At 34.1% G+C, this 26,653-nt stretch overlaps 4 protein-coding genes, 1 long non-coding RNA gene and 1 other non-coding gene across 7 annotated transcripts; 3 read left to right on the top strand and 3 right to left on the bottom strand.

Moving 5' to 3' along the window:
• The first annotated feature begins 226 nt into the window (after nucleotides 1-226).
• On the top strand, nucleotides 227-1,334 carry LOC106379795 (UDP-glycosyltransferase 73B3-like). The gene has a single exon (XM_013819666.3). It carries the CDS (start codon nucleotides 320-322, stop codon nucleotides 1,202-1,204), a length of 885 nt encoding a protein of 294 aa, XP_013675120.2. The 5' UTR covers nucleotides 227-319; the 3' UTR covers nucleotides 1,205-1,334.
• A 123-nt stretch (nucleotides 1,335-1,457) lies between these two features.
• LOC111212248 lies at nucleotides 1,458-4,199 on the bottom strand. Its single transcript, XR_002662896.2, has 4 exons — nucleotides 3,876-4,199; nucleotides 3,173-3,357; nucleotides 2,786-3,080; nucleotides 1,458-2,710 (listed from the first exon to the last, which is right to left on the bottom strand). It is a non-coding gene; the product is annotated as an uncharacterized LOC111212248 (long non-coding RNA).
• Nucleotides 4,200-6,151: 1,952 nt separating this feature from the next.
• Nucleotides 6,152-6,223, bottom strand: TRNAT-CGU. The gene has a single exon. It is a non-coding gene; the product is annotated as a tRNA-Thr (tRNA).
• Nucleotides 6,224-10,001: 3,778 nt separating this feature from the next.
• On the top strand, nucleotides 10,002-11,255 carry LOC106382030 (protein SPIRAL1-like). Of its 2 annotated transcripts, XM_013821988.3 has the most exons (4): nucleotides 10,040-10,208; nucleotides 10,408-10,548; nucleotides 10,634-10,919; nucleotides 11,013-11,255. In XM_013821988.3, exons 3-4 carry the CDS (start codon nucleotides 10,662-10,664, stop codon nucleotides 11,088-11,090), a joined length of 336 nt encoding a protein of 111 aa, XP_013677442.1. In that variant the 5' UTR covers nucleotides 10,040-10,208; nucleotides 10,408-10,548; nucleotides 10,634-10,661; the 3' UTR covers nucleotides 11,091-11,255. The 2 variants fall into 2 exon arrangements, with proteins under 2 accessions (XP_013677443.1, XP_013677442.1); XM_013821989.3 differs by lacking the exon at nucleotides 10,408-10,548 and having other exon boundaries at nucleotides 10,002-10,208.
• A 24-nt stretch (nucleotides 11,256-11,279) lies between these two features.
• Nucleotides 11,280-12,286, bottom strand: LOC106382029 (ubiquinone biosynthesis protein COQ4 homolog, mitochondrial). Its single transcript, XM_013821987.3, has 2 exons — nucleotides 12,002-12,286; nucleotides 11,280-11,875 (listed from the first exon to the last, which is right to left on the bottom strand). The coding sequence occupies exons 1-2, from the start codon at nucleotides 12,269-12,271 to the stop codon at nucleotides 11,429-11,431; spliced, it is 717 nt and encodes a 238-aa protein (XP_013677441.3). The 5' UTR covers nucleotides 12,272-12,286; the 3' UTR covers nucleotides 11,280-11,428.
• Nucleotides 12,287-23,005: 10,719 nt separating this feature from the next.
• Nucleotides 23,006-26,653, top strand: LOC106355043. The gene is made up of 2 exons (XM_013795062.2): nucleotides 23,006-25,378; nucleotides 26,132-26,653. Exons 1-2 carry the CDS (start codon nucleotides 23,006-23,008, stop codon nucleotides 26,651-26,653), a joined length of 2,895 nt encoding a protein of 964 aa, XP_013650516.2.

The following is a 26,653-nucleotide window of genomic DNA, read 5'->3' on the forward strand; positions in this document are numbered from 1 at the left end:
GAGGAATTATTCGAATATGATATGTATTGCCATGATTAAGAAGACGTCATTAGTGATGTGTTAACATAACTGTAGATAGTTACAAGATCACAGATTCGGACAACTCTGACAAGTTAACAAAAGGAGTAGCAAACTAAGAAAGCAAAACAAGTGACGTATGCTAAGACGTCAGAATCCATTACCTGGAATGATTCCTAGTTTCCAAATGTTATATATATAGAGACATGAATTACCTCCAACAATTCAACACAACAAACAAACATAACTTCTCTACGAGCTTTAGAATCATTTTCATTTTCTTTTCGACCAAAGTCAAAACATGGGTAGTAATCCTAAGAGGCTTCATGTTATGTTCTTCCCTTTCATGGCTCATGGTCACATGATACCAACTCTAGACATGGCTAAGCTTTTCTCAAGCAGAGGAGCTAAATCCACAATCCTCACCACACCTCTCAACTCCAAGATCCTCCAAAAACACATCGACACATTCAAGAACCTGAACCCGAGTCTTGAAATCGAAATCCAAGTCTTGGACTTCCCTTGCGTGCAGCTCGGGTTACCAGAAGGATGCGAAGACGCCGACTTCTTGACCTTAAGCAACAAAGATGATAGGCAGGACATGATCACTAAGTTCTTTTTGTCGACAAGGTTTTTCAAAGGCCAGCTTGAGAATCTTCTCGAGACAATGCGACCAGATTGTCTTACCGCCGACATGTTCTTCCCGTGGGCTACTCAAGCTGCTGAGAAGTTCAATGTGCCAAGACTTGTGTTCCACGGCTTTGGCTACTTCCCCTTATGCTTTGCTTACTGCATCAAACTGCATAAGCCACAACAGAGAGTTACTTCCAGTTGTGAGCCATTTGTGATCCCTCACCTCCCAGGGAGCATAGTGATGACTCAAGAACAAATCAACGACTGCGACGAAGGAACCGAGATGGGGAAGTTTATGGTCGAGGTTAAAGAATCAGAAGTGGAGAGCTCAGGTGTTGTTGTGAACAGCTTTTACGAGCTTGAACCTGATTATGCTGACTATTACAAGAGTGTTGTAGCGAAGAGAGCGTGGCATATCGGTCCGCTCTCTGTTGTAAACAGAGGATTTGGGGAGAAGGCTGAGAGAGGGAAGAAAGCGAGTGTTGTAGCCCTATGCACCATTAGGAATAGCCAAAGAAAACGTATTTTGGACATTACTAGACATGTCTCATAAAAATCAAAGTTGTAATAGTATTTAGACATAATAAAAAAACTTCAGTTTGGACCACTCAACATGTAATATCCAAACGCGTAATAAAAAAATTCTACCCATTTACATCTTAGGGTTGAAAGTTCATTGGTCGTATATGTTCTGTGTCCTCTACGATCATACCGGATTTTTTTTTTTTTTTTTTGGTAACTCTGGTATCTGGGCAGCCACATTCCCAATTATCCCCCGAAGGGGGTCCAGCGCCCCAACGGAAGGGATGTTAAATCCGCCGTGGCCGGGGCTCGAAGTCGTGATGGCGGGCACCTCAGCCGAGGTTTCTTTACCACCAGACCACGAGGCCCGGTTAAAACTGTATAGGTTGAACTTTTTATAGTGACTGGGCTCACCCTGAAGGGCCACCTCGCCAGAAATTCCCGTAGGAATTTTTTAGCTAACCCAGTACCACCCCGCTTTCCCCGAGTATCGAACTGGCGACCTCGGGTAGTCGTGTGTGAGAAACGTTCAGTACTGCCGCTATGCCACCTGACGTTCTCGATCATACCGGTCTTGTGTAACGGGTCTCGTTGATTACTATTTTTTTCCAAATATGGTCGACTAGAAAGTTTAATAATTAAGGAAAATTGGCCTAAATAACCATAAAATAAAGCATAGCTAGATTCTAGATTCTGATCTGGGCGGTTGCGCGGGATAATTTATATTTAGACTTCAATTTTTATGATTTCATGATGATATTTTTATAAATTTTGGTAGCTTATTTTTGGATTTTCGGTTTGGTTATGGTTCAGTTGTGGTCTTCCAAGAAATATAGTAATAGTTAAGTTATTTATGAATTTAAGTGTGGTTTCGGTTTAATTATTTTAGTTTTTGGTTTGGTTCGAATAAAAATGTTAGGAACCCGATAAAATTTTGAGTTCAATTCAAACGCGTCAATGTGAAATGAATATGAAATTTTCGATCTTGATTCTGATTTAGGCAGTTATATTTTTCACATTTTTATTGTTGTTATTATAACTTATAAAGATATTCAATAACACAAAATAAAAATCAGAAAATGTAATGAATAGAAAATTACATATTCCTATGCATATTTACGAATTGAACTCAAAATTTTATCTAGTTTCTAACATTGTTATTTGAACCAAACAAATAACTAAAATAACTAAAATCAAGACCTAACTCAAATTCATAAGTAATCAAGCATTTACTATATTTCTTGAAAACCAAAAATACAACTAGAAGAGAACCCAAAACCAAATGCCTATACCTAAACATACTACTAAACATATTAATGAACAAATAAAGAAATATAGTGTTAATTAACCTTAAAAGCATAATACATAGATTAAAGCTCGTTTCATCAAAAAATCAACTATCGTTATGTCTTTACAGTTTTGGCCACTTGCTTTAATGAAGGAGAAGCGAACAAAGTCTATCAAGCGTTGTATGTATATGATTATAAAATCAAGAAGAAGTTCCTTTCTTTGACTTCGTTGCCAACTGACTTTGCGGCTGCAGAATACAACAAAAAGTGGTATGAAAAAAAAAATGATGGTGATGGTGATGGTGGAGATTAGGATTACATACGCGCATTGAGATGCATAAATTAACTCTTTCTTCACATGCTCTTCCTTCTCTAACAAAATCAACTCAGTCTGGCATGGTTTAACATGTACGCTGCAAAAAAGAGAGAGAGAGAGAGAGAGAGAGAGAGAGAGAGAGAGAGTCAGCACATTGTGACTGAAACAAAAGTTGAAAAAGAGTAACATAACAGAAGAATATATGATTGATTCTTCCAGGACACGATAAGTCCTCCGCTCCGTTATGCTGCTTGGTTTGAATATGCGAATATGAAAAAGGCATCAACATCCAAAACTTTGACCTGAAAATCAGATGGGAATTAGCAACTGAACATAAGCGCCAAATCAATAAAAGAGAACAAATAGTTATATGGAGAAAAAACTCCAAAGTCACCTCAGCATTGCTCTCATCATTCTTGAGAAGATCAAGAAGGACTGATCAGTAAGTCCAACACCACGACAGAAACTTGCGAACGGGTAGCTTACTTGGGAGCTTTCACATCTTCCAAATACCTTAGCACCTTGGCTCCAGAATTCATTCTTGTCTCCGTTCCACTCAGATAGTGACTGACCTGAGCTCTGAATTAAACAAAACATATAGTTTATTACATAGATTCAAGAGAAATTCACGAAAGGGTTCATGCGATGATCAACAATCAAGGGTCGGAATCACGAATACTAATCTGAGCTCTCATCTTTGTTTCCTCATAATCAACAAACATCCTTTACCGAACAGCTGAGTGTATGTAAGCACATAAAACTCTATAAAGTTGCTATCTTTAAAAAGAAAAAAACTCAGAGTTGAAGCCATTGCTCAATCATTGCTAAATGATCAAGCTTTATCCAGCCAAATAAGAAATAACAATTTGAATGATTAGAAAACTGTATGCATTTTGATGGCAAGTCAATTCTAGATTAGCCCATCAGTTCACAAACACCTTATTTCAAGGTTTTGTATACGCATAAACAAAATTGCAGAGATTTTTCACTTCCCATGATTCAACCTACTCAGTGAAACCCTAGAAAGCCAATTGAGAGATTGAAAGTTAGAGCATGGAATCAAGTGGAACAGATTTGATAAAGTTACATGGCCTTACGTAGGGATCAACCGGACATGATATCTGGAGAATCCTTTCTCTAAAGGATTGAAAGAAGAAAAACTCTTGCTCGAGAATGGCTGATCCACGAACCAATCCACCAACCCTAATTTAACTTTGTTCTTTGTTTCTTGCGAATCTACGTGTATGGTGGTCGCCTGGTCGGAAATCATGATGGTGTAACAGATGACAAAGATGGAGAAGATGACGACAACCAAAGATGACCTAATTAAAGTTGGATGGGTTCCAATATTAATCACATATTAAATTTGGTTTAGTTTAAATATATAAATCAATCATATTATGAAATGTGTTTTATATTTAGGATATATACTAGATTTTGACCCGCGCTTAGAAAGCGCGGGTTTGTTTGTTTTTCATTTATTAATCGAAAACTGATTTACAAATTACCATTATTTTTCATTTCGAACCATAACAATTGAGTTTTTAGGTTTTTATCATTTGTTTTTTTTCTCTTCAAAATATGGTATTTGTTCGAAATATGGTAGCTGTTCTATAATAATGTTTGAGCTTTAAAATTTGTTTTCATATCTGACCTAGATTCATGTTTGAACCTATAGACCCGATACATCGTATATAATCCTGTTCGGATTTAATGAAAAATTTGTTAATTAAAAATCCGATATAACCCGGTAAAAACCTAAAAACTCACTATTAACCCGCGATCTGATACTATTGATCCGATAACAAAATATCTTATAGTACTTTTTTAAAAAATTGATTAAATTACTCATATATTTATTAATATTACATAAATTAGTGATTCCTTAGAATTTGATAAAATTTTATCATGTTATCTAAATAAAAAATGATAATATAAAATAACTTATTGATATGACAATATTAGTTTATTTTCATTATTAATAACCTATTATAAGTTTGTGTTTGTATTTTAGATTTAAAAATTTATTTTAAGATAGTTTTTAAAATATTCTTGAACACTCGTAATTGCCATATTAATATTATGTATAAAATGACATTATACACTGAAAAATGATATTCAAATATGTATATGATATATGGTGTAGGATATACGATTTTGGTTTGTATTGAAAATATGTATAATATTCAAATGATCTATTTTGAATATTGATACGTATATTTAAGAAAATAATATTTTCATGTTTCTTAATTCATTTATTGTTCATAATATATTTATACTTATATTAAATTTAAAATTAATATATATTTTAAATATATATATAGGCCTATTATTTATAGATCCATTTAGGTGTATTTGTAGGCCCAAAACCAAAAGACTTAAATGCCATTAATGAATTTTATTAATTCTTTGTAAAAATAAGGGTATTTTTGAGAAAACTGCAATTTTCATTAAGGATATAATTTGAGAATGATCCTCTTTTAATGGTATTGATTTAGGCACAACATTGTTCAATAGGTCCAAATTAAAAAACATGCTATGGTAAATTCAAATAGGACTCTATTTTAATAGATTAGATTACTAATTAATTAGGTATCTAACTAAAAAGTAAACAATTTCTACTATTATTACCATATATACTATATTACCCTTTCTTCCGGTTAATAAGTGTATAAACTTCTTCTTCTTCTTCGGTTACCGACCACCATCACTACTTCTTCCAATTCACCGTTACTTTCTATGAAAAAAAAACGATTTCAATATATAGTTTGGACTTGGACTTGGTTTGGTCCTTCAGTCCTTCTCTTTCCCAATGTAAAAAACTCAGTTTCATTTGCGCCTTCCTCTTACTTTGTATTGGACTTGGTTTGGTCCTTTAGTGATAGCTTTCTTTTAAAGTTTGGCAAGAGCAGTAAGAAGTTATTCAGCAAAAGCAGTAACAGAGGATACGAAGAAACAAGCTAAGCAATCGCAAGACACACAAGAACCAGCAGAAGTAGGAAAGCAGAAGCACTCAACAAGGTGTAGGTGTGGTTCTCATGTTTTCCTCCATGTCCTTGTTCTTCATGTTCTTGTTCTTGAATTTGTTTTGATGGTCTTAGGATTAGTTGATCCTTTTAACCTGTGAGTTAACTACTTGAAAGGAATCCAAATTGGGCATGCTTAACAAGTTGTCTTGATTAGTTAATGAATCAAATGAATTAGGTTAGTGAGAGAGCAAGGTTGACTTGCGTGAGCAAAAAGATTTCTTTCATCTAACGGAACAAGATACCACAAGTTTTTATCAAGAGAACTCTAGTTCACACAGAGAATGGAATGTTCCAATCCAAAATAGCTTATACACAACGTCAGAGGGAAAAAGATAAATTAAAAAAGCCAACGATGAGCATCGAACTCACGACCTTTCGCTTACGAAGCGAACGCAATACCACTATGCTACGTAGGCACTTTGACCATTTAATGCAACAAATCTTAAAGATTGTATGTTTAATTGAACCCCTCCAATGTATTCGGTATAGGGGTTCTCACTGAGTTTAAAGTTGCTTGCTACTGGAAATTATTACTTGAACCACACTAAACATGATGAACTAGTTAGTACCCGCTGCTGCTACATGAATCTTTCAAAGTTCAAATATTTAAATGGTAAAAAACGGCTAATGATAAGAATCGAACATTGATAAAGAGCCTTGTTCTAAAAAGTGGCCGAGTTACCGAGTAACCGTCCGCAAAATCGTGAAGCGTTGGGTCACCGTGGCGAGTTTGGCCAGTTCGGATGCATTCCACGCTAACCCGCGTTTCGACCGCCCGCCCAGAACGTGGTATAAAGTTACACGGCCGCGTAATGTTTTTTTTTTAAAACCACCACCGCGTAATTTTGTTTCTGGAAAGCTCAAAAATCTCTGAAAATGATTCTATTTGTAGATCTGATGCAATTATAGTGTACAAATTAAGAAATCAAGTGAAAACAAAAAAGAATAAAGAAAGAACCGTGGATGGCCAAACGTTTAATCGCAGAACCAAATAAAGAAGGAAGAAAATGAAGATATACGTATCTTTTTATATTTATTAAAACAAAGTAAATAATAAAAAATTATAAAACACCACCATACACGGGTTAGAACCACATTTTAGTAGGTCCAAAAGGTTTAAACAAAACAATTGACCTAAGTTTTAATAATATTTGGAATCCACAAATGAAGATATGTACTAGTGAGTACTATAACCATAAAAAAAAAATCTCCTATTACTTTCCTATTTATTTTCGATTTTTCGATAAATCGCTAGGCGCTGATCGTCCGCACGCCTTGCAACTAGCTAGTTTCCGAACAAGGATAAAGAGTAAAGAGTGGCCACTAGATAACAATGGCCCACCACAAAACATCACTCACTATTACTATTAATATTGTCACCGTCGTCGAATCTCGTGAAAAGCACCAATAATTACACCGCTGGTGATTTTGTGTTACTGATGTTGAATCATTTAGCTTTGTTCCTTTCCAGTGCATAAGAAATTTCTTAAAATCACCGGTTTTGACAAACCTTCTTTTTTAATGTTAAACTAGATAGTAATCCGCACTTTGCGCGGAATAAGATGTTTATATTAATGTTGAAATTATATATTATGATTATGTATACTATAAAGTATACTTTAAGCGATAGTTAGATAGAACTAAATGTATGATTGTTATTAGAGATGAAGCCAAAGACTTTTTATAATGGGTTCACTAATATTAAAATTTAATATATGGTGTTTGCAAGTTTGAAAAGAAGCTTTGGAAAATTTTTTTTTTTTGCCTATTACATTGTAGTAGTTATGGACTTAGGGGTTTAGCACATAAAATCGAAAAAGGTGGATCAATAACATATTATAAGCAAAACAATAATTGTATGAAATAAAAAAAAAGTATAGCTCCTTTAAATTCAGAAAACATAGTTGCATAATAAAATAAATCGAATGTTATTTGACCCTCTGAATTGTAAAGGTTGTTCCAGATGCGACCAACACGTGAGACTTGCTGGTGGTTCGTTCCTGGAAGTTTCTTCTCATCTTCAAGGTTGTCTAATACAGAGCTCTCACGGCGGTGAAGGTGGTGACACTCACATGCTTATATTTCTTGCTCTAGAAGACTAATTCACTAAGCCGAGACGATTTACAGTGATTCAGTCTCCTCGAATCAGAGATTGCCTCATCTAGCAGTAACAAAACCGAGTACAACACATTTATCTAGAAATAGATTTTTAACGTCCTCTTTCAGCAATGAGAGGCGGTTCTCAAGAACGTGAGTGCTCTGCTAAATTCATGAAAGTAGGTATGGAGAAAAGAGTTCTTTCATTAACACTTGGCATCGTACTAAAGTTTCATCGCTTTGTCGTCTCTACGGATCTGTCGGCTTAATGGCGATAGATCAGATGGGTTACCGTTTTTAACAGAAACGTATAGAGGAATAACAAATCTTTATTGAAGCTATGATTATATTGAGAGGATTGATAAATCAACTAATCGAACTTGAAGCTAAAGGTTTATCACGTAAAAGTGTTTGTCGAGAAAAGTACAGATGGTATGAAGTTTTTTTAAAGGAATATTAGTGTGAACGCATTAAATTCACAGTTTTGGTGAGAAATGTTCTCTGCGTGACTAGGGGTGTTCAATCCGGATATCGGTTCGGTTTAGGTTCGGTTTTTTTCGGTTTTCGGTATTTTGGTTAGTAAAATATAACTACCATTCTAAATCCATATTTACTTCGGTTCGGTTCGGTTTATATACCGTCGGTTTTCGGTTTATTCGGTTTTATACCAAAAAACATAATTATTTAGTTTGAGATCATATAAAATGAATTTTAGAGTCATATTGTCAACACATTCATTTATTAAAAATATATTACATGTTCAAATAAATGAACAAAAACGTAAAAATGCTTCTACCATCAAATAAAATCATCAAATCTATAATTAAAATCAGAGCCTGAAATTTTGAAAATAAAAATATGAAACAAAACAGAAACATGAAAGAAAAGTTTTTCCACTCTTCCATATTTAGTGTTCATTAAAGTCATGCTTTTTCGATTGAACACGAAACTCTGTTTGTTTATAGATAAGAAAAAAGTTGTGAAAATTTTCCATTAATTATTTTCCATCAAATTTATCATCTTCAATATTAATTTAGTGAATACTAAAATAAAGCAAAAAGATTAAAAAAAAAAGACTTAGAAAATAAGATGTCTGAATTGCGATGTATTCAAGTGTTTTACAACTTATATAAGGTTCTTTATTACTATAACATTATGGTAATAGTTATTAACACAAATTTAACTATATAACAAATAGATTTTCATGTATTGTTATAAAATGGATACATATTTACATGTTTCTACTTTTAATCGGTTTTGTTCGGTTTATTCGGTTTAATCGGTTATATATTAAACCATATCCAAATCCTACGGTTTTTATAAAATTATATCCATTCGGTTTATATGGTATATACCAAAACCAAACCATATTGTCTATTTCGGTTCGGTTCGGTTCGGTACGGTTCGGTTTTACCATATTGAACAGCCCTATGCGTGACACATAAGCGTTTTACTAAATAAAAGCTTCTCGTGAAGCCACGTCACCACGTCACATTCCTTGCCAATAAATTTTTAAGGTAAGTTTTAAAAATGCATCTCCTTTAATATATAGGGGATATTTCGATAAAGCCTGTTATACTTTTTTTTAGTATTTACTATCCCTCTGTTTCAAACTACGTGGGGATGTGACTGGAACGTTCAATTACTTATGATTCCCATAAAAATACACCGTTCATGAGGAATTAATTTTTTTTTTCTATTCTTTATCATTCTTTTTTTTTGTAGAGGATAACAAAATAAAATTATTCCATATTATTTTTGAAGAGGAACAATCATTTCCACTCATTCTTTTAACTTTATTCATCTTCATTCTTTTTTTATTTGTTCCTAGTGTTTCTCAAATGGTCACCAATCACACAAGTTTTAGGATTGTTCATAACTATTAAAAACTTATTTTTTATCTTAAAAATATCATTAAAATATAAATTAAAAGCTATTCAACCAATCACATAACATTCTACAAAATATCATTGATTACGCAGTTTTTGATAAAATTAAAAAGTGCATTGATATATAAAAAAATCATCTATTTTGAAACATTAAGAACTCTATAAAACATCATCTATTTAGAAAAGGAGTGAGTAATATTTATCTAACATTTTAAATCGATTGTTAACCAAGGAGCCGGTCAATTGAACTGGAACAACCCGGACAGTAGCAAAACCGGTTTAAGCTTATATATACATTGCCTCGCTCATGACTCAGTAGTCAGTTACACACTGAGTCTGCGTTTGCTTCTTCTTCTCCGTCCATTTGCTTCTTCTCCTTCTAGATCTGATCTGATCTGATCTGATCAAGCCCAAGGTTTGTTTCTCAAATTCTCAGTTCTCCCAGATTGATTTCTTGGCTTCGTCGGTAGATTCCTCTGTTTTGATTCCTCGATTAAGCTCTGGAATATGGCGTTTTAAAACCCCTAAGTTTAATCTCTAAGGATTATGTAGATTTAAGAGCTTGAGAATGTTGATTTGGTTTTAGATCTAATTGATTGAACATTTCTCGTCAGATTCTTGGAGAATTGTGAGAGGTTTTTCGTTTTCAGCTGTGGATTTTGCATGAGCTTATGTGCTTATCTTCTTGGTGTATATCATTGTTTGTTCCAAAGAGTAAACAAAGTATCTTTGAGATCATAATTGAGTTCAAAGAGGTCTGTGAATTTATCATCTCTGAATGTCAAATGATGATGCTGCTTGCTAGCTCACAAGTATTCCTGGTTTTGGGTTTGTTGATAGGTTTCAAAAAGTCTTTCCCTTTATACAAATGGGTCGTGGAAACAGCTGTGGTGGAGGTCAAAGCTCTCTCAATTATCTCTTTGGCGCTCCTCCTGCTCCTAAGCCCACCGCTCCAGCTCCTCCTGCCGAGACTGCTTCACCAGCACCAGCACCAGCAGCTGTGACTGTAACCGCTACAACTACAGTTGAGCCTGCAGAGCTCAACAAGCAGATCCCTGCTGGTATCAAAACTCCTGTTAACAACTATGCCCGTTCTGAAGGACAGAACACTGGAAACTTCATCACTGTATGTTTCTGTTTTTCTGTGTCCATCACTCAATACCCGTAAATGAAATACGCCTTCTCTCTAAAACAGCATTGTAATGCTCTCTCTCTACAGGACCGTCCTTCGACCAAAGTTCATGCAGCTCCTGGAGGTGGATCATCTCTGGATTATCTCTTCACTGGTGGCAAGTAAAATATAAAACATTATGTGTAATGCAAATGCATAATTCCATTGTGTCTCTATTTCACTATAAAACTGTTTGATCTGAGCCTTTAAATGATAACAAGTCAGTTTCTTGCCATCCTCTGTGTTCGGTAATATTCTACTTAAAAAAAATGTTCAAATAATTTTGAATCATAGAACTTCCAATGCAACTTCAACTTAATGAAAACTTGTTCATGACTCTTCATCATCGAATCAAATGGATTCTAAAACCAATTACACTGTAACCAGTTCTGCGTAGGCAAAGTACAAATATGACATCATTTAGGATGTTGAGGAGCAGGGATGATCCCCCATTGTCTCCGGACCTACTCCAAATCTTCACTAAAGTGCCTCTCATAGTACACACACATGAGGTCTGTACACTGTCTTCCCGCTCTAACAGCCCAAGGAAGGTAATGCCTCAAAAACATCGACCTCTGCTTCTCATTAAACCTCACGGTGCCTCCAATCACAGAGAGCATACACATCGGAAGATACATCTGCTCGAACTCTATGACTTTCAGAGCCGACTCACCTATAAGATTCGTAGGGAGGCCGAAGAGCGTGTGCCACAAGTCATGAACTTCACGCGCCCGCGTTGCTACGTAAGCCAACTCATTTGTCTCCATGAATCTCACAGGCGGCCGATCATCAGGAGAGAAGTTTCTAGATCCCATGAACTTTGCATATGCAGCTCCAAAGGTATTGTCTGGTAGATCCCAAGCATGGCTTACTTGCTCTGACACAACACGAGGACGCTCCAGCAATATAGCCTACAGTGAAAAGAGACCTCACAAGAATCAAAACCAACAAAAAAGGATCAAACTTTCTCAATCAATCATAAGCAAACTCTCTTGTTGAGAGCTAAGCCATTGAAAGGGAGAGACTTTGAGACTCACTCTTCCTTCAGGACTCTTCTTCATCCTCTCGAGAACCATTTCGAAAGCTGGTTTCCCGGTGGTTTCAACGAGCGCGGCGATCAGATCCGCTCTACGGGGATTCACCAACGCACCAACGGCGGACCCCCTCGCCACCGCCGCTTGTTGCCACCGGCTTAACAGGACTCGAGCTCTTTCGATCGTCATCGTTAGTAGGACAGGCCTCGGACGGATCGGGTATCCAGGTAATTTTAAGGTATTCGGATCTGAATCTTTATCCGGCAGATCCATAATTTTACTATCTTTATCCAGATCCGGGGTTCTCGGATATCCGGATGTCGGATATGCTTTTAAAAATTGTAATATCCGGTTGATATCCGGATCCGGATTTGGATCCTTAAAATAAATAAAAAATAATATTAATATATATAAAATATTAAAAATAATTTAAAAATAAAAATATATATAATGTTTTTAATTATTTCTATGTATAATATTACAAAATTTACATAAAATTTATATATACTATTATAAAAATGAAAATAAACGGAATAAAATTAATTTATATATATATATATATATTACTATTTTTGAAATATTTATTAATAAAATTTACGGATCCGGATATTTGGACCAAAAAATTAAGATATCTGGATCTGACTTTGACGAATCCAACATTTTAATATCCAGATCCGGATTTGACCACTCCGGATATGCGGATTTTCGGATTGGATCCGGATCGAATCTCAGATCGAATCCGGATCTCGGATAAAAGTCTCGGACCTATGTAGGACCGGTTAACGAACACTGAAGGTCTTTAATATTCAGATCAAATTCGATAGACGGCGACGATGAGGGGGTCTAGACGACACGCGCTAATGTTCCCGCGTGGCGCGTTGGCTCTCTATTCTTAAGATTTGTATTGGGCTTTTAATTGTCTCAAGTTTAAGTTTATAACATCCTTGAGTACGGCCCATATATTAGCTTTATTTAAGATTTTATGTTATCCCTCACCTGAAAATCAGATTCGTGAAGTGTAATTTCTATGCTCATAAAATAAGTGTAACTAGATCCACGGCTTGCGCGGAATAAACATTATATATACTAGATTTTTTAACCGCGCTACGCGCGGATAAGATATTATATGTATTTATCAATTCTAAAAAATAATGTATAATATTGTATTATATTATTTAAAGAATAGAAAATAAGACTACATAACATAAATATATTTTTTATATTTTCTTTGTGGAAATCATTATGTTGTTTGATTGTTGTACTTAATTCACATATTTGCATAGATATTTGTGATAGATGAATAACTATATTTTTATTATCAGTAAATAATATATATTTATTATATAATATAAGAAAAATAGAATTATTTACTTTTTAACAAACTTGTCTCATGTTGGGGACTCGGTTATAGACATATCATATTCGAATGAAACATTTTTACACTTATCAATCTTCTTAACAATCAAGAAACAAATCTGAATATCAAAACAATATCTCATACGATCTCTTTGTGGAATAACTGCTCTGAAAAAATTGAATTTATGCATAAAAAAGGACTGGAAATGGATGTGCATATGTGTTATCTAAGTCAGCTTTACAAAAAACTATTTATAGTTCATATATCATTTATGTCCATCCTATTTTTTTGTCCATCATTTCTTAAACATCTTGAAATAAGTAATGCTAATTAATAATAAATTTTTTGCTCACAAAATAAAAATCAAATTTGTCTAATTATCGCTTAATTTGTCTAACTGATATATGTATTTCTCAATTCTAAAAAAATAATGTATAATATTGTATTACATTATTTAAAAAATATAAAATATGACTACATAACATAAATATATGATGACAAAAAAAACATAAATATATTTTTTAAATTTTCTATGTGGAAATCATTATGTTGTTTGATTGTTGTACTTGATTCACATATTTGCATAGATATTTGTGATCGATGAATAACTATATTTTTATTATCAGTAAATAATATATATTGATTATATAATATAAGAAAAATAAAATTATTTACTTTTTAAACAAACTTGTCTCATGTTGGAGACTCGGTTATAGACATATCATATACGAAGGAGACATTTTTGCAGTTATCAATCTTCTTAACATTGAAAAAACAAAACTACATATCAAAACAATATCTCATACGATTTATTTGTGGAATAACTACTCTGAAGAAATTGAATTTAGGCATCAAAAAGAACTGAAAATGGATGTGCAGATATGTTATCTAAGTCTGCTTCACAAAGTACTATTCATAGTTCATATATCATTAATGTCCATTCTACTTTTTGTCCACCATTTCTTAAACATCTTGAAATAACTGATGCTAATTAATAATAAACTTTTTGCTGAAAAAAAATCAAATTTATCTAATTATCGCTTAAATATTTTATTAATATGGTCTAAGAAGCTTTTAAGTGATATCATAGTTTAATTTATTAGTTTTTTTGTTAATTTTTAGAGGTTTTTGTATTTAAGATTTTTTTCCATATTAAGCTTCTATTTCTTTCACGGAATTGATATATATATATATATATCATAAAAATTACCATCAAATCAGTTTTACTTATTTATTATTTTGTTTTAACGAAAATACACTTTTTAAATAATTTAATTTAAAATAAAATTATATATTAATTTGCTGTATTTTAACAATTTCATTGATTTAATTAATTTGCTTTGGTGGATAACTTAAAAAGTTTTCATATGAATCAGGGAAAGCAAGCTTATGTTGTTATATTATATTTATTTTGTGTATATAGAATCTATATATAATGCTAGTGTAATAAAGAAAGAACATTATTTTTTTGTAACTTCAAAAAGATACATTATTACAATTTAAAATGAATCAAAATTGAATAAAATGGTAATTAAATATTTGTAAATCTAATTGTTTAGTTGGATTCTCATGAAAAAAAAATCGATTGGTTAAACAAATGTTTCAAAATTTGTTGTGGTATTGTTTTGTCTATAAATTATAAAATTTATTGAATTAATATATTTAATTATTGCATCCTTAAATAACATTTTATTAAGACATTAGAAAAATATGTTTTGAGTTGTTTTGTCAAATTGTACAAAAATCTATGCTTTTTCATATTTGTAACTTCAAAAAGATACATTATGACAATTTAAAATTAATCAAAATTGAATAAAATGGTAATTAAATATTTGTAAATCTAATTATTATTTTTATCTTGTTTAGTTGGATTCTCATGAAAAAAAATCGATAGGTTAAACAAATGTTTCAAAATTTGTTGTGTTATTGTTTTGTCTATAAATTACAAAATTTATTGAATTAATATATTTAATTATTGCACCCTTAAATAATATTTTATTAAGACATTAGAGAAGTATGTTATGAGTTGTTTTGTCAAAATTTTACAAAAATCTATGCTTTTTCATATTTGTCACGAAAATTTATATGTTAAACTTACTTTTACAAAATCTTAACTTTATCACGAAAACAAAAATCTATGCTTTTTCATATTTGTCAACGTTCTCACACTTTCTAAGAATATATTAGCTTAGTCACTTACTTTTTTTTTTTTACAAAACAAAGTATCGGAGTCTTGAAAGTTGAATTCATATTATTGTAAATGTACATAAGAGTTTGTGATTATATACTTAGTGGTTTTTGTATATGTGTTCAAGAAAGTTTCAATGGCTTAGTGGTAACTGTCCTATATATATATCATACTATCCCGGGTTCGATTCTCACCTTCGCATTGTTTTTTTATTTTTTACGAAAAATAAATGAGATGACATGGCAATTTCGGGTTCTCTGATTGGTTGATTTTTCTATCCTATGTGGACACCCTCTCCATGGCTTATATCTCCCTTTTAGTATAGTATAGATAAATTATTTTATGTATTATATGTTCTTACATATTATGAAATAATAAATATATATTGAATAATTAAAAGTCAGTAACTATTACATACATAATTAAATTGTTGCGAACATATAAATCAATTTTATTAATCTAATTTTTTTTAAAAAATTGATAGGATATGTAATTAAATTTAAATGATATTACCATACATAGTATATTTTTAATATCAATATCTACTAAATGATGATGGGTTTTCTGCAAAAAAAACCTCAATGTGGTTTTTTTTTGCAAATTAATCCGCGAACTCAAAAACCCACGGGTCAACCCTCCAAGTGCCAGTCAAACCGCAATATAACCCTCGGCCATATTTATGTGTATTTGACTGTGTATAATTTTAACATTTTTTCAATACTAGGTCGTTTTGGCGCTAATTTTTTAATGAAAAAAATTTGTTGAACCCCACCTTCATTGTGCATTTACGCAAGCTCCCATGTCCGAGAAAAACAAGGTCATTTCGTTTTAGAAATCAATATAATTGCGTTTGTTAAGTAAACAAATACATTTGTTGGCCGAGATGGTTATATAGCATGCACATGGTATTTAAGGTTCAAATTTCAAACCACGGGTTCAACAAATTTTTTTCATTAAAAAATTAGCGCCAAAACGACCTAGTATTGAAAAAATGTTAAAATTATACACAGTCAAATACACATAAATACGGCCGAGGGTTATATTGCGGTTTGACTGACACTTGGAGGGTTGACCCGTGGGTTTTTGAGCTCGCGGATTAATTTGCAAAAAAAAAACCACATTGAGGGTTTTTTTGAAGAAAACCCAATGATGATTTCTACTCAAATGTTTTTTTGATCATGTGTATCTTTAATAGCAAAAACTTTAAATTATTGATAACAAAATTTTCATTGTGGAATTAATAATTTTAGTAATTTATAATTTAAAAAAAATTATCAATGTTAGTTCAAAACTTTTATAAAAAAAAATTATTCAAAGTAAATTTTGAAACTAAAATATTTATTTATTCAATATGGTTTATAGTTTAATTTAGAATGATATATATACATATATATATATATATATATATATTAAATCTTAATGATTAATTAAATTAGACTTTTACTTATATGACTTTTACTTATATGATTTTGTAATCATGTGTATTTTGTATAAAAAAAAATTTTAAATCATGGATCGCAAAATTTGAATGTGAGACTTATAACAGTTTTAGTAATTTATAGTAATTTTTTAAAATTCAAAATATAACATATACAGAAAAATCTAAATTTTTATAATACGGTTATTGCGATTTTTTTAATTTATTTTAATAGTTTAAAATTAAAAAAAATTGATAGAAGATACCCTATTTTTTTATCAGATATTTATTATTCAAAATCATTAATTGTCATATATACTTTAGCCACATTAGGCTATTTCGTAATCTTTATTTAAGGAAATAATAAATGACATTAATAATGAAGTTATGGTTAGTTTAATAAAAAGTTTATTATATAATTAAATAGATTTTAGCTATAAAAAAATTGTAATATTTCTCAAATAATATACCGGGGATGAGAACAAAAGTTGTTATATCTATGTTTTATCTTCATTTCGCTTTGGCCATCTTTCAATTTTCAAAGTACGTACTTCTATCGAAAAAGGTGTGGAAGAAGTTATGACCAGGGCCAGACCAAACCTATTCAAGGCCCTACTCAGATTGGGCTGCAACTGTGTAAAAACAATTTGTAAAAAAAAAACAATGAACACTAACTCAAAGAAAAAAATTGGATATGGGTTTGGGCCCTAAACAGCCGCTTATACTGCTTCCGCAGCGGGCCGAACCTGGTTATGACATGATTATAAATGGGGAATTCTAATTTGACCTCAGTAAAACTAACCTTCCTAAACCATTTATAAATATTAAAAAAAATTGTTTATAAACTTTATAAATCCAATTCACCCTTCTAAATACTAAATCTTTTTGTGCACCTAATTTATGATTAAACTAAAAAAGTTTCAGGCCAAAGTCAGCCCATAGACGTATCCAATACATGAATGGATCTTAAAGAAAGCTTTACTAACCCACCAACTTCTCGTTCATGCAAAATATGAAAGAAAAAGATACAAATGAAAGGAGAAGATAAATGATGGATATTGGAAACGATTCCAATGATTTCCTTAACCTGCAAGTTTTTGTTGATTGCTCGAATGAGCGATTGATTGTAGGAAGACATCTTGAGCGAGGGAAACTCGAGAGTCGCTGCCTTAAAGAAAGCAAGTCGCATCGTTAGGCTTCTGCCATTAGTGGAGAACTGACGAAGGTCTGGGTGGTCAATCATTTGAGAGCAGGCGTGAGATCTGGTCATGTTAAGTTACATGTCGTGTCGGTCTTACATGTGGTTGATTCATGCAGATCCACCAGAGGTGTCCTAGTCGTCGATGAGTAAGGTACACTGATTTTGACTTGTGTAGTTAAACTTGAGCTTCGTTCTATTGTCTTGCTAGTCTAAGGGTTTTGGAAGCAATTTCTTCAGGTTTTAATGAACGATTTTCAAATATCTTAGTTACGAGGCAACCAAATGGACCACACACACCCAAGGTAAGGTAAGATGTTGTTGGAGATAAACTATGTCTCGGAATCTAATCAACGCTTTCTGAAAGTCATCCTCCCTAGCTAGCTATGTGAATTATTCTACAGAGGGGGATCCTTTCCCAAACTTGGACAGCAACAGAGAAGGAGAAAAAGGTAGCATCATAGTTTGATAAATGTTAAAATATTTTTGATTGAATATATTTTTGAAAAGTAATATGTAATTTAATGTATTTCAAGCAATTTTTTTTTATAAACTAGAACGATTAATCGAGCTAATTAATTACATACTAAAGTGGTATGCGCAAATAGAAAATCTGTTCATTCTTCTCCTTTTTTCAAAAAAAAAAACATTCTTCTCCTTCCACACACTTATATAATTGGAAAGTTATTTGGGTTAAGATAACACAGGTGTTGATAAACAAAAAGCGAATTATGTTCGTGGTTTGTCTGAGTTGCTCCATCCTTATTTTATGAATCTTCTATTTAGTAGTGGGGTCCTCTAATTACTTTCGTATATGTATGCATATAATTATAATATTATTTGAAAATTCAGTTTTCCATGTGTTTTCTATGTGTCATGTTCACGTTATTACTAACAATGGTTATTTACAAAAGTACTTTTAATGAATTAAAATATTAAATTTAAATATAATTATTAATATTTTATTTAGTTTCTTTTTTTACTTTTTCCAAAACAAATATAAAAAGGAAACATTTACAAAGTTTAAAAACGAAATTAAAAACGAAAATATTTTAAAAACGAATTTAAAAACAAAAATATATGTATATATAATATGATTTCATTAAAAAAAAAGGTTCACAAAATAGTAATATTATGTTTAAAATATATTTTTACATAACAAAAATATACTTTCAAAGTAATACAAATACTTTCTTTATATTTAAATTTTTTTCTTAGATGAAAACAAATATATATTTTTATATAATGTGATTAAAAAAAAAATTCACAAAGATAATCTTGATATTCACAAATTAAATATCAGAATAAACATGAACGTGACACATAGGAAACTGACTTATCAAATAATATTATAGAGATACATGCACATTTAACCAAGAAATAAAACAAATTTGGTTTCACTTAATTAGAATAAAAAATAATTATACTTTATTTTGAATTAAAAAAATATATATGTAGCTCAGTATACTCACAACATGAGTGACTCGATCAATCCAACTTATATCCAAAATCAAAGATCTAACTACAATAAAAAAAATTATAATAAGAATCTGTTTATTTTATACATATAAATTACAGGATGACTCAAAACATATTAATAAATAAAAATAAAATATTAACTAATTGTTACAATATAATTTTATATATATGCATGAGTCTTAAGAATATTATCGTTATACTCATTTATGTAATTTTGAATCAAACACTTCAGTTTATTTTTTATTTAATTCTAAGCACAATACATATTACATTATACATAATCTTACTAAAATATATTTACATATTTAATAAAATAACCAACCTAAATGCAAACAAGAATTTAATGAAAACTAACTATATTTAGAATAAAATATTATAGTCAAATTCATAGAAATATATGCAATCCAATATACCCAAGTAATAAACAAATTGATTGTTGACCTAAAACAACCAAACCGACTAAATATAATATATCTAAAATTATATGTCTAATTTAAAACCAAAAGTAAATATCAATTAATTATAATATATTTACTTTATAAAAATTATATCTGTGCATGAGCACGGGATCACCTAGTTAATAATTAAATAAAGGGCAAATATCTTAAAAAAATTTCAAAAATGTTTTTTTGACCAAAAGATCACACAAAGAAAAACTGACTAAAATAAATTTAACGAAATAGATATATGATAACTATGCTCGTATTTTATAGATATATAAATATAAATATATAACAAAAATTAAAAATATTTTTTAAAATTTTGAAAAAACTTTATTCAAGTCGAAATATTTTTGATTTATTAAATGAAAACAAAAGAAATTCAATTTTTGAAATTTTGTTGTGAAAAATATTAATTATATTGATTATATATATTAATTATATATATTGAAAAATCATAAATCCACCCTCTCCTCCCAAAATCTTATCTTAAATCTAAATTCAAAGTCGAAGTTATTTAATCCAAAGAATATATAAGGGCTTAAAATCTTTTTATTAAACATAAGTATGATATTTAGAATTTTATGTGCTATATTTGTGACAAAAATAAAATTTATTGATATCTAAGGTTAGAATTTAGGGTTTATTTGCCAAATAACCAAAAAAGAGTAATTAGATTTTTATTAAGAGGTTAGAGAGAGATGGGAAGAGAAATAAGGAGAGAGATGGTGTTTTTGGTTAGATAGTGGGTTTGTGTTTTTTTTTTATGGCTATAGGGTGTAATTTCTCTAGAATTTATTAGTTCTCAAAAATTCTAATATAAGCAGTAGCTATTAGACACAAAGTGTTCCACATCGGATGTTGGAAGGGATCCTTAGTAATATATAAGATAGATGGGCCACTCTACTTATCACCAATTGGTTTTAGGTTGGAAGTCTATCTAGCTTAACATGGTATCAGAGCCCGATCCACGCAGTCCAACCCGATCCACGCAGTCCAACCCGATCCACATCGATCTGGCCCAAAGTTGGCTCATCGATCCTTGCCCGAGCATTCCGAGATTGACGCTCAAAGAGCTATCATCTCGAGGGGGCGTATTAGACACAAAGTGTCTCACATCGGATGTTGGAAGGGATCCTTAGTAATATATAAGATAGATGAGCCACTCTACTTATCACCAATTGGTTTTAGGTTGAAAGCTCATCTAGCTTAACATGGTATAGCCCATCTAGTTTAACAGTAGCACGAGCCTGATCCAGGCTAATAAGTATGCAGTAGTGCGTCAACATGTGTCTCTTAAGGCACGTGATGTACGTATGACTGTTTTTTGTTCAATCGCAACACATCCTAAGAGCGTAGGGAGGAATGGTCTCTTAACCCAGTATGAATTCGACACGTATCCTATGAACTCTGTCCTGACCTCAACCTGCAATGCTTCCCTCATCTTACGTTTTTATTGTTAAAATGTAAACCAAAGACTGAAGCGTATTTCCGAAAGTACAATTATAAACGTTAATTAATAGATTTGATTTTGTCAGAATTCAATATTGAATGTTTACGACTTTTTTGGCCAACTCACTTCGTGTTACCTCTTATTATGGACTAGGTTAAAGTTACTTTTTCCAGGAATCTGTTTCTCTTACTAATTACTGTGGTCTAGTTTCTTCTGATTTCTAAATATGCTTTACAATTTTAGAGGTAATATTCCATATGAAGAGGAGGAAAGTGAATGTGCACAAAAGAAAAAAGAGGAGCAAAGTTGATGTAGCGTACATAGTACTTCTCTAAGGTTTTGGTTTTCTTATTTCTTTTTTAGTTAAAACTTTCCATTCCTTTTCTAAGTATGTTTTGGTTTTATTTATCCTATCGGTTTTAGGAAATTCTAATAGATATATAATGTGATCTCTTAGATTTGTGAGAGACACAACTTTGATTATTGATTTATAAAAACTTAGAGCTTTGTTTTACAACATCTCTTAAATCCTTGCAATCGGCTAGAACATAGGTGTTCTCAACGATCACAAGAAAACTTTGATCTTAGGCATTCGCAGACTAAATAGGATCATCGTGTTATCGGTTACTATCGTTACTTCCGCTCCATTAGTTGGTATCAGAGACCTTTTATTGCGATTCTATTCGTGATTATCGATCTTTGGTTCAATGGCACCTCGTCCTAATGAATGGACGCAGATGCAACAGTTTCTGAAAGATTTCCAGGAAAATTTTCAAGACAACATGAGACGAACAATGGCTGAAGCAATTCAAGCTGGAGTCCAGGCTGGGGTTCAAGCTGCCTTCGCCGCCAACGCCGCTCAAGCTAACGCAGCACCCGCAGCACCACAACAACGCCATCGACAACACCATAACCATGTTTTTGACGATGCTAATGGCGAGTCCGACGATGAAAATCCGTTCGGGGACGACATTAACAATCGACAAGAGCATCTTGGTCGGGATCAACACCCACAACGCAACAATGACACACGCTGGACTTCGGGTATTAAAGTTGATATCCCAGAATTTCATGGTGGGTTGCAACCTGAAGACCTTCTTGACTGGATCGTTACGGTCGATGAATTCTTGGAGTTCAAAGAAGTACCGGGCAATAGACAAGTCTCTTTGATTGCAACACGATTCCGTGGGCATGCCGCCTCTTGGTGGAATCAACTCAAACTTTCTCGTACCAGACGGGGGAAAGAAAAAATAACCTCTTGGGACAAGCTTAAGAAACATATGCGGAAAACCTTTATTCCGTATAATTTTGAACGACTTTTGTTTCAAAAGTTTCATAACATACGACAAGGGACGCGTTCTGTTGAAGACTATGCCAATGAGTTCTATCAACTACTCACACGAGTTGATATTCAGGACTAAGAGGATCAGCTCGTCGCTCGCTTTATTGCCGGTTTACGACCGCAGCTTCAAAATATGCTTCACCAGTTCGACCCGGGCTCTGTTGCTGAAGCTCGCCAGAGAGCTCTATTGGTGGAACAGCAAACTCGCATCAGCACCGATCAATGGACGGGGAACCCACGACCTCGTACAACCACAACCACCACAGACGACACTAAATCTTCAACGGGACGTGATACTACAGGAACTCGAGTGGATATTCGACCAACGAAAACCGCTCCTGCAGCAACGGAACCTCGACCTTCCCGTCCTAACGCTCTCTGTTGTTTTACATGTGGTGAACGTGGCCACATACAAATGGCTTGCCCTAACAAGGGTCGCCGGGGCCTAATTGCCAGTGATCGTGAAATAATTGGTGAACCTATTTACGATGAGGACGAGGAGCATTGCGATGAAGCCGAAGAAGAACAAGTTCATGGTGATACGGGTACGTTTCTCATGCTTCGCCGCAATTGTCTTGCTCCAAAAACGACCGAGGCTTGGCAGCGCACGTCGTTGTTCACCTCGACTTGCACCGTCAAAGGCAAGATTTGTCGCTTCGTGGTTGATTCGGGTTGTTCAGCTAATGTAGTTTCAGAAGAGGCAGTTCGTAAACTCACACTTACACCAGAGGCATATCCACATCCTTACCGATTATTATGGATGCAAACCGGCGCAGAAGTCTTTGTGTCTCAACGAACAATGGTATCCCTCTCTATCGGGTCTTTCTACAAACACAATCTATATTGTGATATCGCGCCAATGGATGTCTCACATATCATATTAGGACGGCCATGGCAATACGATAGAGAAGTTCTCCACAACGGCAAAACAAACACCCATTCTTTTATGTTTGAGGGACGCAAAATCACATTGCTTCCGACACTGGAGTCAGACCTATCAGTTTCCAGTCACAACAAGCATACTTCACCAAAGCAAAACTTGTTGATCATTACTAGGTCACAGTTTGAGCTGGAACTCCGAGAATCTAGCCCTTTGTTCGTATTGGTTGCAGTCACGCCACCACCATCACAACACACCCCGTGTCCGCCGGCTTTCTCTCCTCTTTTACAAGAGTTTGACGATCTTTTCCCAGAGGAACTGCCGTCCGGGTTACCACCTTTACGGGACATTCAACATCATATTGATCTTGTGCCCAACGCGGTTCTACCGAATCATGCACACTATCGCATGAGTCCTGAAGAACATGAAGAGCTCCGCCGCCAAGTAGAGGAACTCCTCCTCAAAGGTTATGTTCGTGAAAGTTTAAGCCCTTGCGTTGTCCCAGCTTTACTTATATCGAAGAAAGACCGCACTTGGCGCATGTGTGTAGATAGTCATGCTATCAACAAAATCACAACACGGTATAGGTTTTCGATACCACGCCTTGATGATCTATTAGATCAAATAGGGAAGGCGTCTATCTTCACCAAATTGGACCTCAAAATCGGCTACCATCAGATTCGAATTCGACCTGGGGACAAGTGGAAAACTGCTTTCAAAACTCGCGAGGGATTGTTCGAGTGCTTAGTTATGCTGTTTGGTCTCTCTAACGCACCAAGCACGTTTATGTGTATCATGAATCAAGCCTTGCGACCCTTTATTGGTCGGTTTGTGGTCGTATATTTTGATGACATTCTTATCTTCAGTACCACATTAGAGGAGCACCTCGGCCATCTCTGTGACGTCTTACTGGCTTTACAGAAGGAACAGTTGTTCATCGCCAAGCACAAGTGTGAATTTGGAGTGTCTCAGGTCTTGTTCCTCGGGTACGTGGTGTCATCAACAGGCTTGCGTGTTCATCCACAGAAGGTTGAAGCCGTGGCATCATGGCCAACGCCTAAGACTGTCTCGGACGTCTGCAGCTTTCATGGACTAGCCTCGTTCTACAGGCGTTTCGTCCACAACTTCAGTGCTATAATGGCACCGATTACAGGCTGTATGATAGGCATATCGTTTACTTGGACCGCAGAAGCTAACGAGGCGTTTGCTATTATCAAGGAGAAAATCACGTCGGCTCCCATTCTAGTGTTGCCCAACTTTGATTCACCCTTTGAACTGCATTGTGATGCTTCGAAGCTTGGTATTAGGGCCGTATTGAGTCAACATGGGAAGCCGGTTGCGTTTTATAGTGAGAAGTTGGCAGGAGCACGCAGCCGCTACAGCACCTATGATATCGAGTTTTATGCTATAGTCCAAGCCATAGAGCATTGGCGTCACTATCTGGCGCATAAGGAGTTCATCTTATATACCGATCACGTTGCGTTAAAATATTTGGGCACTCAAGATAAGATTTCTTCTCGTCATGCCTCGTGGACTGCCTATTTACAGCAGTTTACTTTCGTTATCAAGCATCAGTCGGGAAAGCTAAAAAAAGTAGCCGACACCTTGAGTAGACGCCATGCCCTGGTCTCTACATTACGAGTTTTGGTCCTTGGTTTTGAATCTGGCAGATTTGTACCCGACAGATCCTTATTTTGCTTCGGTATGGTTAGACCTCACGCAGGGTGTCTGTTATGACTTCTCGTTGGTGGACGGATTTGTGTTCAAAGAAAACCGGCTCTACGTACCAGAGAGTAGTCTTCGGCTACAAATCATTCATGAGTTGCATGGCGAGGGGCACGTTGGTCGTGATCGCACACTTAAGTTGATCGTGGATTCTTACTTTTGGCATATGTTAAGGCGTGATGTGGAGAGGATTGTGGCGCGATGCACGACGTGTCAACAAAGTAAAGGTCACGCGTCCAATGCCGGCCTTTATCTACCATTACTCATTATTACACAGCCGTGGAGCGATATAAGTATGGATTTTGTTCTTGGGCTACCGCGAACTCAACGGGGTAACGATTCCATCTTTGTTGTGGTCGATCGTTTTTCAAAAATAGCGCACTTTATCCCTTGTAAGAAGACAACATATGCCATTCAGGTTGCTCAGCTTTTCTTTCGGGAAGTTTATCGTTTACACGGTCTGCCCGTCTCTATCGTTTCCGACCGTGATTCTCATTTCATTAGCCATTTTTTGAGATCCTTATGGAAGCTTTTCAAGACCAGCCTGAATATGAGTTATGCGTATCATCCTCAAACGGACGGTTAAACTGAAGTTGTTAATCGTTCCTTGGTAACATGTTACGTTGTTTGGTGGGCGACAACCTCAAATCTTAGGATTCTATCTTGTGCCAGACAGAGTTCGCCCATAACCACGCGCATAACCGGAGCCCTGGCTTCAGTCTGTTCAAAGTGGTGTATGGGTTTGTGCCGCGGGGGCCTTTGGCATTAACGTCTCTTCCTCAGGTCGGTGAGTTTCATGGGAGAGCTCTGGATCTTGTGGAGGAACTGGCACACATTCATACAGTGGTGCATGATAACTTAGAGGCTTCTTCTTCGAAGTATAAGCAGGCTGCGGACAGACGCAGGCGTGAACTCCATTTGCAGGTGGGTGACTATGTTTGGGCCGTCCTTACTAAGGACCGGTTTCCTACCGGCCAGTACAATAAATTGAAGCCACGAAAGATCGGCCCTGTCGAAGTCCTCGAGAAAATCAACCCCAATGCTTATCGTTTGCGATTACCATCTCATATACATACTGCTGATGTTTTCAATGTGAAGCACTTGTTCAAGCATGAGCCGGATGATGATGCACTATCGGGATTCGTTGACGAATCTTCCGTACGGGAGGGGACCTGA

Source organism: Brassica napus, chromosome C2 (genome assembly GCF_020379485.1).
Source record: "Brassica napus cultivar Da-Ae chromosome C2, Da-Ae, whole genome shotgun sequence".
NCBI lineage: Eukaryota > Viridiplantae > Streptophyta > Magnoliopsida > Brassicales > Brassicaceae > Brassica > Brassica napus.